The sequence below is a fragment of the Macaca mulatta genome, chromosome 10 (genome assembly GCF_049350105.2).
Source record: "Macaca mulatta isolate MMU2019108-1 chromosome 10, T2T-MMU8v2.0, whole genome shotgun sequence".
In the NCBI taxonomy this organism is placed as follows: domain Eukaryota; kingdom Metazoa; phylum Chordata; class Mammalia; order Primates; family Cercopithecidae; genus Macaca; species Macaca mulatta.
Genome location: NC_133415.1, coordinates 61008572 through 61019153, shown reverse-complemented (window position 1 = coordinate 61019153; position 10582 = coordinate 61008572). Strand labels below are relative to the sequence as shown.

Sequence of the window (10582 nt, the reverse complement as noted above, 5' to 3'; positions counted from 1 at the left end):
AGGAAATAACAGGTAGAGAGCATGGTGTACTAACAAAACAAAAATCCATTTCTAAACTGAGAAGTTTCTAATCCATTTAGAACCATTCTTATAATGAGCTCGTTTAGCTTCCATGTAGATTTGCAAGAACTTGTATTGAGTGTATTTTTTAAACTATGCATTATACTCTGAACACTGAAAAGGCAGTTTTCTAAGTATTGATTCCTGTGTCATTCAATTATGAGAGCATTTGGGTTTCAAAAATGTTTCCAAATGCCCCTGTAATTTTCCTTGTGGGGTGGTGGGAGGAGCGAAAGGTTGCTTTCCCTGTTAGTAAAATGCCTAGGAACAGAAGGTCTGAATTAATAGCCTCATTCCTGCAATCACAATGATTATAAGGTTAAGTTTGAGAATGTAAAAGGTTCAGGATCCTAGGCTAAGCATGTTATGTACGTTAAATGAATAAACTGTTTTGAACAGAGTTGAGCACATAGTAAGTGCAGCACAAATGCTTGCTATTCTTATCATTACCTTATCTCATTCAATGAAATACAAACTCTTGTGTTCATCTCTCAGAGATGAGAAAATCAAGGGTTAAAGAGGTCAGTAATTTGCCCAAGGACAGTGGTAAGAATATTTTAGGCTGCAAGTAATAGAAAATGCAACAAAACACTAACGTTAATTGTTTTATGCAGCAAGAAGTTCAGGTTGGCTGCCTTGTCAGCTCTCACTATGATCAAGTAGCCTGGTTCCATTCTGCTGTCTTCCCTGTCATCTTCAGTGGCTCGGTTATCACACTGGACAAGCTTCTCACCTCATAGTCACAGGGTGGCTGCAAGAGCCCAACCTCTCCTAGAAGCTGTCTTTGCAAATTTCCCTGCATGTCTCATCAGTCATGGTTGGGCCACGTGCCCACCCCTGAAGTGATCTGAGGTCCCGGAGAGGAAACCGATGTGAGCACACAGGTACATTTAAAGTGCAATCTTAAACAAAATCGGGGATTGGTCCACAAGGAAGAAGAGACAGTGGAGCTTGGAAGGTATGCAACCATGGCTGAGACTACAAGAGCCACGGTGGAACTCCAGGCTTTAAAGGTTCTACCCTTAACCTCAAAGATTCCACTTTCCATTGTGATGAAAGCATTTCAGGTTTGCACTGCCCAGCTTGGCAGCCGCAGCCTCACATGACCACTGAGCACTTGAAATACAGTTAATATGCTAAGAAAGCCCATTTAAATTTTTAATTTCAACTTACTTAAATTCAAAGAGCCACAGGGGTCTAGCGGCTCCTGTATTGACAGCACAGGGCCATCTTGTTAGTGGCATCATTTATCACCCTGGGCAGCACTGCTATGGGAATAGCCATATGCTGTAGGTCTATAATGCAGTAGAAATAGAATGTGTGGTGCGAATGGAACTTAAAATTTTAAGTAGCCACAGGAAAAAAAAAGAGAGAGAGAAACAAGTAAAATTCATTTCATAATATGCTTTATCTCTATTTTCAAAATATTGTCATCTCGACATGTAAGAAATATAGGAAGTATTGAGATATTTTACATTCTTTTGTTCATCATAAGTCAGATGCACCATGTGCATCTGACACAGCACCTGACTTCGAACTCACCACATTGTGAGTGCCCCATAGCCCACGTGGCCATGGTTTAGAGATTTCAGAACACATTCATGGAAAATTCTCTTGCCTGATCCTCATTCACTACCCTGGGAAGTGGCCAGATAAGGAAGCAAGGCCCAGAAGGGCTCAGCCAGTGGTTCTCAGACTCCAGAGTCATCGCGTCCCTGGAGGGCAGGTTAACTCACAGACGACTGGGCCCTGCCCTCTGCATTTGCCATCCAGCAAGTCTGGGCGGGCGCCAGGATGTGGATTCCTAACAGGAGAGGCTGATGCTGCCAGTCTGGGGTCACATTTTGAGAAGCATTGCTCCAAGGGCCCCACCCACGCTCGCTCACACCCCAGTAAGTAGATGGCTCAGAATTGAAATCCTTGCTTTCCATCTTACATCTCATTCTCTTTATATGCACAGCCATGAAGCCAGGTTGCTAAGACAGTCTGAAAACAACTACCAAAGAACAGAGGTGCTGCTCATAGTTACCCCAATGTGCTGCAGCCCCTGTCCTCCAGCCAGTGACAGCAGAGTGACCTCATTTGGATACTTTGTAAGCATTGGACCAGTGTGACCTATCCCAGTCCTGTGCCTTTCTCTGGCTGACTTTTCTTTTATCTCATGTGACTGTGGGTTCAATTTCTTTAAAGGAAATCATTTAATGAAATCTGAAGAAAGCCCTCACCTTTATATCTGGTGTAACAGTTGAGTTTGTGGGGTAGAGCTGAGGGCTCTATCATTGCAATATCTAGGGTGTCCCTGGAGTTCAGGTGGGAATCTGAAGACACTTTCCTGTTCCACACAGGCGACTTCAGACAATGTCCTGCACTTAGCCATGGGTAAATCATGCTTTTAATATGCTCAGTGGCAGAACTGGTCAAAGCCACTCTGGGCTGCTGAGAGCACTTCAGATTATTTTCCACAACAGCAGGCGATAGAAGTGGCTTTCAGGACCTGCTATCATTGCTGCTGAGAGCCAAGACTTCTCTTGGTGCACTGTGACTTGCAGGGAAAGCTGTGTCTGTCTGACCTGTGGGCCAGAGGTTCTGAAAGTTGCTTGAGGTTGCAGGTACCTCCAAGCTTGAGCAGCACTTTTGAAGTATGGAGATGGGATGCGAGTTATTCACATCTCTAACAAAGGAGCTGCTGCTTCTGGCTTCAGGAGGGGCTGAGAGTCCCCTGATTCACTGTCTCATCACTGGGCTGGAAGCTCCACAGGAATCAGTTAGGCCTGCGGGCCATGCTTTCAGCACTTGGAGGAGAAAGTCCCTTAGACTCAGTCTATCTTTGGCTCCATGCCACTCTCACAATGTACAGGGAAGCCACTTGGGCCTGATGCTGGAATTTAATCAACAGACAAGGAACAGGCCCCCGTGTGTACTGGGCAAAAGGACGGGATGGGTGTGCTGAAAAGCATCTCACAAACAGACTTTGTTTTCCCGTGTTTTAACTCAGCGTGAAAGTTCCTCTAGGTCTCCTCTCCTGGGGGAGAAAGGTAGTGGCTTCTTTCCTGTTCCGGTGCTTCTTTAGTGTCCTGAGAGAGAACAGCTATGAACACCCAGCTGCCCCAGCCTTTTCCTGTCCGAGGGCTCCCAGGTTGCCCCTCAGCAGTCTCCAGCTTCCCACTCCTGTGAGCAGGGGCCTCTCTTTTTGGCCTTCCTGACATTTCTCCTGACCTCTTCCGCTAGCCTTCCTGAATGCACAGTAATACCTGTACATCGTAGCTGGTCCCCAAGCTGTTGCCTCTCTGTCTCTCCATCTACTGTTGCATCTGTGCACTTTAGAAGTACCAGGGAGCCTTCAAAATATATGGATGCCTGGACGCCACTCCAGATAATTCAGTTACAGTCTCTGAAGACAGGGCCCAGGCATGCATGTGTGAGGCTTTCAGGTAATGCCAGCAGGCAGCGTGTACTGGAAAACTCTGTATTGAGGTTGAGGCCCTCATGCTGCAGAGGGGGCCTACAGCACAGTGAAGTAAGTTCCTGGAAGCACTAGTTTTTTGCCACATAGGGCTAATAACCCTGGGGACAGTTGTGCATGCTTCTCTTCTTAGATGCTAGCTTACTATGCTTGGAGGTATACACAGGTGTATGGGGAGAGGAGGGCAGAATCAGGAAGCATTAGGAGAAAAACCTAAAGTAGACATGGGAAGGATTCCAGGGGCTCAGACATGAGGCAGGACAAGAAGAAATACTTTCTCAGGAAAGGGAAGGGGCCAAGTGTTCAATGGGCCGAGAGGACAGCAGAAGAGAGGAGACCAGGAGGACAAGATACCCCCAGCACTTCCACACTAAGCCCTGGAAAGGCTACCTGCAGAGGAGCCACATAAGGGTTTTCCCAGGACCAGGGTTAAAGGGAAAAGCCCCTAAACTCCTCTTCCCTCCCAAATCTGAGGTTGCCCTTGTTCCCTTCCACCAAAGGATGTTGCCAAGTAGAATGACAAAGGTGCCATCTCCTTCCTCTTTCTGAGGGAAGGGTCTCTCTCTTAAGGACAAAGATGCGAAGAGTCTCTCTCTTAGGGACAAAGAGGAAAGGACAGACCAACCTACAGAGTGGAGGAGTGCTAGACCAAATCCTCCCAATACATCTATTTGAGTGACAGAGAACGGGGACAGTGGTTGAGGTCAACCATGGAGCTGCACTGTAGCTGATCAGCCCATGCTCCCATCCCACGCCTGGACAAACAGCAATCGGCAGCTCCCCCACCCCCGCAGCCTTGGAAAGGCCTCCTCCAGTTGCATCCCGACTCCCTCCTCTCCATCACTGTCCCAGCTACCCAGCGGAAAGCTGAGGCCCCATCCCCCAGGTAGCCAATTCTAGACCCACCAAAAGCCCTTCTGGGCTGTGCTGGGGACTAAAGGGGGCCACCATCCCACAGAGATGGGGCCAAAGACAGCCAGCCTCCTAAAAGTCAGCGCTACTTTAAGAATAACTTTCCCAGGCCGATCCCCAGTTCAGGAACGTTGCTGCGCCCTGTGCCAGCTAGAGGGACTAGGGCTGGAGCTGGCGGCTGCTCCTGGGTGTCCAGCCCAGGGGTGAGTGAACTCACTATCTCTAGAGTTTAGCTGGAGAAGGGGAATTCCAGGCCGGAACCACTTTCTTTCCCGACCTCTCAACCGCAGTCCTCCCCAGGCACATTTCAGAGGCCAGGGATGGAGACGCAGTCACAGGGTGAAGTTTCCGAGATGTCCGGCTCCCGTAGCTTCTGCCAGTTCCTGAGGGAGCTAGCACAGGTTTGGCCTTCTTTGGTGGCATCTCTGCCTCCACCTGTCCGTCTCCATTCCTTGTGCCCACCCCACCTCAACTGCTCGGAGACAGAAGTTAAAAGGTCCGGCATCTGCAGTTGTCCGGGGTGGGTTGGGGAGCAGGGAAAGGAATGGTGAGCGGTGGGGCAAACGACATCCTGACAGACCTGAAATTCACCAAGAGGCCAGTGGAAGCCTCAGGTTCCGCCTCTGTCAAATGGACCCAGTCATGGGCCAGGATGGGTCGTCGCGAGGATTAAAGGGCAGGGTGAGGGGATGTCAAGTGCAAGGCAAGTGGCTCCGAGGTTCCAGGTGGTCCCTGACCAATTCCGGGCACATCTTTACCCAAAGGGAGGACTCCAGGACCCCCAGTCCCGCCGCTGCAGACCCCCTGTACCAAAGCAGGGAATTGAACCTCAAAGGGCTGCTGGGGAAGACGGAATCTGAATAGAGGTGTGAAGGAAAGAGGCCAGGCGGGGGACCCCGAGAGGGCTGTACGGGGCGGGGATTACTGTTGGCCCTGGAGCCGGACTGGATACCCGGGAACCTGGGGCAGAGTAGGCAGCAGGGAAGGGGCTGCGAAGGTGGGAAAACGGAGCCGGGCCGGAGAGGACTCCAGGGCTGTGTGAGGCCAGGCGCCCAGGAGCTGGGGTGCCTAGGGGCGCTGGCCACAGCGGTGCGAGCCAGGCGGGCCCCCGCAGCGGCAGGGCGCGGGGTGCGGGGATTGGCCGGCGCTCCGCGGTGCCTGCAGCTCTTCAGCGGAGCGGGGAAGAGCCGCGAGTCTGCGCGCCAGCCCCCGCCCCAGGTCCGGCGCCCACGCTCTCTCTAGCAGCGCTAGCTCCGCCGCGCCCGGCCGCCCGGCGCCGGCACCCCTGGGCATGAACGCCCCCTCGACGCTGCCCCCCGGGGGCGAAGAAGGGCTGGAGACGGCCTGGCCACCCGCAGCCAATGCCAGCAGCGCTCCTGCGGAGGAGGAGGAGGCGGTGGCGGGGTGCGGGGACGCGGGGGCGGCGGGCATGGTCGCCATCCAGTGTATTTACGCTCTGGTGTGCCTGGTGGGGCTGGTGGGCAACGCCCTGGTCATCTTCGTGATCCTTCGCTACGCCAAGATGAAGACGGCTACCAACATCTACCTGCTCAACCTGGCCGTCGCCGACGAGCTCTTCATGCTGAGCGTGCCCTTCGTGGCCTCGTCGGCCGCCCTGCGCCACTGGCCTTTCGGCTCAGTGCTGTGCCGCACGGTGCTGAGCGTCGACGGCCTCAACATGTTCACCAGCGTCTTCTGTCTCACCGTGCTCAGCGTGGACCGCTACGTGGCGGTGGTGCACCCTCTGCGCGCCGCTACCTACCGGCGGCCCAGCGTGGCCAAGCTCATCAACTTGGGCGTGTGGCTAGCGTCCCTGCTGGTCACTCTCCCCATCGCCATTTTCGCAGACACCAGACCGGCTCGCGGCGGCCAGGCCGTGGCCTGCAACCTGCACTGGCCACACCCGGCCTGGTCGGCAGTCTTCGTGGTCTACACTTTCCTGCTGGGCTTCCTGCTGCCGGTGCTGGCCATCGGCCTGTGCTATCTGCTCATCGTGGGCAAGATGCGGGCCGTGGCCCTGCGCGCTGGCTGGCAGCAGCGCAGGCGCTCGGAGAAGAAAATCACCAGGCTGGTGCTGATGGTCGTGGCCGTCTTTGTGCTCTGCTGGATGCCTTTCTACGTAGTGCAGCTGCTGAACCTCTTTGTGACCAGCCTTGATGCCACCATCAACCACGTGTCCCTCATCCTCAGCTATGCCAACAGCTGCGCCAACCCCGTACTCTATGGTTTTCTCTCCGACAACTTCCGCCGATCCTTCCAGCGGGTTCTCTGCCTGCGCTGCTGCCTCCTGGAAGGTACTGGCGGTGCTGAGGAGGAGCCCCTGGACTACTATGCCACTGCTCTCAAGAGCAGAGGTGGGGAAGGGTGGATGTGCCCCCCGCTCCCCTGCCAGCAGGAACCCCTGCAACCAGAGCCCAGCCGCAAGCGCATCCCCCTCACCAGGACCACCACCTTCTGAAGAGCCCTTCCCCTACCCGCCCTGTGTGGCCACCTCCCAAGATGTCGGCACCATTCCTACAGCCCAAAGACTGCATCTCCTGGATGCTCACCTAAGCTCCACCATCTTTTCCTTCCAGCAGCCCATGTACCTGCCAGAGAGTGTCAGAACTCTTCTGCTGCTCTCCTCTCCCCTGCACTCTGGCTTTCGGAAGGATGCTTCCATATGGGTAGGACTCCTCTGGGAACTGGGCTAGGATATTAATCATTCCTGAATCTCTGGCTGTTCTTCAAGGACTGGGAAGCAGGAGGTGGTGAGAAATGAACGGCCCCTGTGTGTGACTCGTTACAACCACTGCTTGGGAGAGGACTCAAGAGGGTGGAGGGAGGTAGCACCCTTCCTCTCTGCAGACACTCTGCCTTGTGGTGGGAGCACAGCTTGTACAGGAGAGAGGAGGAAGGAAGATGCCCCCAAGCACCTGCCCTCTATATCTCTTCCTGGGCTCTTGTTAAGTGAGACTTATGTTAACAGCCAGGGGCACTTGCTTCCCTCCCCCCTCACCCCTCACTTGGGAACACCTGCTTGCTGTCACAGCTGTCTCCCTAGGTTGCTCCGAGCGGGGTGCAGTCTTCCTATGAGTAGAAAAGGTTTGGAGAGGCATGACATGGGGTTTATTGCAAGACAAAACCAGGTCAGTAATAACAAAGCAGAGATAATAAAAACCTCATCTAGCTCCTATGATGTAATTTTTTTGTCCCTGATCCTTTGATGTGGGAACATAAGAACTCATTAAGGCAGCAATTTATACTGTGGTGGTGAGTGGGAGAGAAGCCACGGGCGGGAAAAGCCGACCAGAGAGCAGTGAGGGATGGGAACTAGCCCAGGTTTTGGATAGAGGAGGCAGCTTCATGACCCCCTATTTTAGAATATCATCGTTCAGTAAAACATCAGCCACATTAGATATTAACATGTAAGCTGAACACAATAAAAGGCTGTATCTTTGTTGCCTGATGTGTTAACCAAAGGATAAATTATCTTTCCCACACGGAAAGAGCTCAAGAAGAGCTTTAATTCTGCTTTCTGATAAAAGCAGGGGAGGGGACAAAGGAGAACTTGGAACACTTATGTTAGCATCTGGTGTGACAACATAGGAACATGTATGAAGTTTGCGGGGGCCCACCTGGCTTAGCACTCAGAGACTACCTCTGAGTTTAGCCAGCCTGATTCTGGACAATCATTCTGGTGCTATGGGGAAGATGGTGTGGGGACGGGGAGAGACAGCCAAAGGGCAACACCCTGTGCCGTTCAGAGTGGTCAGCCTCACAGACCACTCTGAGAGAATGAGTAACCATGTCTGTACTACATACTAGAGGCATGACTGTGGAATGGAAGTTTCAAAACTAAGTCACAGAACCCTCTGATCCTGCAAACACACATGCACACACACAGAGCTATCAACCTTCCCTAATTTGTTGGTACCCACCAGGGATACCTCAGGCATCTGGAGTAAGTCAGTCTCCATGTCTGTGGGTCTTATGTAACCATAACTACTTGGAGGTTTTTTAAACTGCACCATTTCTTTGCTCCTCAGTGTCTGACAATGCCTGCCAGGATGGGCACATGATAAATGTGGTTAAACGGAACTCCGAGGACCACCCAGGTTGATAGCAGTGAGGTGAGGGGTTCACAGCACTGGCAGTGGTCACCAGAGCTTCTTCCCAGCTTGTATGTGGGGTTGGGGGATCCTTTCTTTAGTGTCCCAGTGATCAGACTGGGCAAACTCTCTGATAAGCAAGGCGTGGCACCTATCGGGAGTCTTGGCAACACTAGTGTGTGGCTGCCCAGATTAGCATGGAATAAGACACATTCTATTTAGCAACGTCAACCTTTTAACTTAGTTGATGAAGGTTGAAGGAGAGGCAGCTACAGGTGATAGAAAGAAAAGTCTCTGAGAGGCAGGACACTTTAGCCTCAGCTACCCCGTGAGCAGTGATTTAACTTCTCTAAGCCTCAGTTTCCCACTTGAAATATGCGCCAAGGGAGGTTTCGAGTTTTGAGCTCTTCCCAGCTGTAAACTCTGCTGGCAGAGATACCGGGGAGACACGCGAATCGGATGCTGGAGGGGTGGGAGATAACACACTTCTCTGCTTAGTCCTCTTTCCATCACCGCTGGAAAATGAACGTGAACACTGCCCTTGACTCTGCAGTCATAAGTCATGAGGATGGCGGCGGGGTGGAGGTGGGGGGTGAGCCCACCCACTGCTCTCTTCTTCAGCTTCAAGTCCTTTTCAATTCCCTGGCAGCAGCAAGGCACCCTGAACACTTGTCGGGGTTGTGTTTAGAGCCCATCAACCGTGCTGCCAGCTTTACTTCCATCAATCCCAGACTTTTGTAACAACTGGTTGCATGAAACCCTCCCTTGTAGTTTGTGTACAGAAGATTGCAATGAATTGAAGTCATGAGCCATACAGCCAGGATCCTGAAAGCCACTGACTTACGTCACCTGCCTGGGAGACTTGCTTCGATGGTCATCTTGTTCTACCTACTAAGGCCAGGAGTCATAGCTATTGACATCGTTGTGAATAAAAACATTTTCTGCCACAGGTGGAAAAAGCCTTTTCTCATCCCTCCATCCATCAGAGATCTTGCTTTTTCTTTTAAAAATTGTCTTTAATTTACCGTTCCATGACAAGTCAGGTGTTCCGTTTTCCCAGATGGTCAGGGAAGGTGGTATTATGACATGACAGGCTCTCACTCAACAGGATACTTGCCCAGTTTGTCAGCTCTGATCTGTGAGCAAAGATGCATATGACTTTCGCACTCGTCTGTGAAATATTAGCTTCACTTTCGTTAAAGGCATCATAGTTAGCATTCCTTAGGTGCTAGAGGTGGATGAAAAGGATCAACTAAATGCAGCATGTTTCGGCCGCACTGCCTCAGAAACCAGACATGAATCCTAGCAGATGTGGGCATTGACACTCTTCTCTGAGAAGATGGAGGTAGTGAATCACCGCTGTCTCCCACGTTCTCATTCCATAAGTAGATGACAGCATAGCCTCGGATTCCTTAAGGACAAATGTTAGAATCCTAGAGCTGTGTTTTCTGAGACAGCTCCACCATGGTGTACGCCGTCAACCAGCAGCACACCCTGGAAACTGTCTTGCTGACTAGCATGCAGGGGAGTATACATGCGGACAGTTTGCTGAGTGCTTCTCTCAGGCAGTGCAATAGGTTTTGAGACAAAATGATGAATCTACAAAGGCAGCTTCTGCCTTCATGGAGCTTGGCGGTTTAGTGGCAAAAGATATGCATTAATCAAATAAGCACAGAAATGAGAGTACAGTTCTAAACCTAAATAAGCACTATACGGGAAAGGAATATGCTTTCTAAGAGATGATAAAAGAAGCTGCCCTTGACTCAGAGCAGGCTTCCCCCAGGAAAATGGCTGGAGATGACCTCCGCTGAAGGGTACCTGGGCATTAACTAGGAAAGGAAGCGGCGGGGCACAGGGTGTTCCTGTAAGCTCTAAGCAAAGGGAACAGCATGTGCAAAGGGCCTGCAGTGGAAGGCACCGAAGGGCTCAATGTGACCTACAGACCACAAGGGCATGTGAGGCACTGGCAGGCACATGAGCAGGAGCCCAGCCCAACGCCTTCTATGCCACCTCAAGGATGAGGACTTTGCCCTAAGAGCCAGGGGTCAGTGGTGGC

At 51.8% G+C, this 10582-nt stretch overlaps 1 protein-coding gene across 1 annotated transcript; it reads left to right on the top strand.

The window, feature by feature from the left end:
- Positions 1-1455: 1455 nt before the first annotated feature.
- On the top strand, positions 1456-7618 carry SSTR4 (somatostatin receptor 4). The gene has a single exon (XM_077951096.1). The coding sequence runs from the start codon at positions 5727-5729 to the stop codon at positions 6891-6893; it is 1167 nt and encodes a 388-aa protein (XP_077807222.1). The 5' UTR covers positions 1456-5726; the 3' UTR covers positions 6894-7618.
- Positions 7619-10582: the final 2964 nt, after the last annotated feature.

Bases quoted from the DNA above. Each gene is read 5' to 3' on its own strand.
- SSTR4 (XM_077951096.1), top strand. From the start codon at position 5,727: ATGAACGCCCCCTCGACGCTGCCCCCCGGGGGCGAAGAAGGGCTGGAG.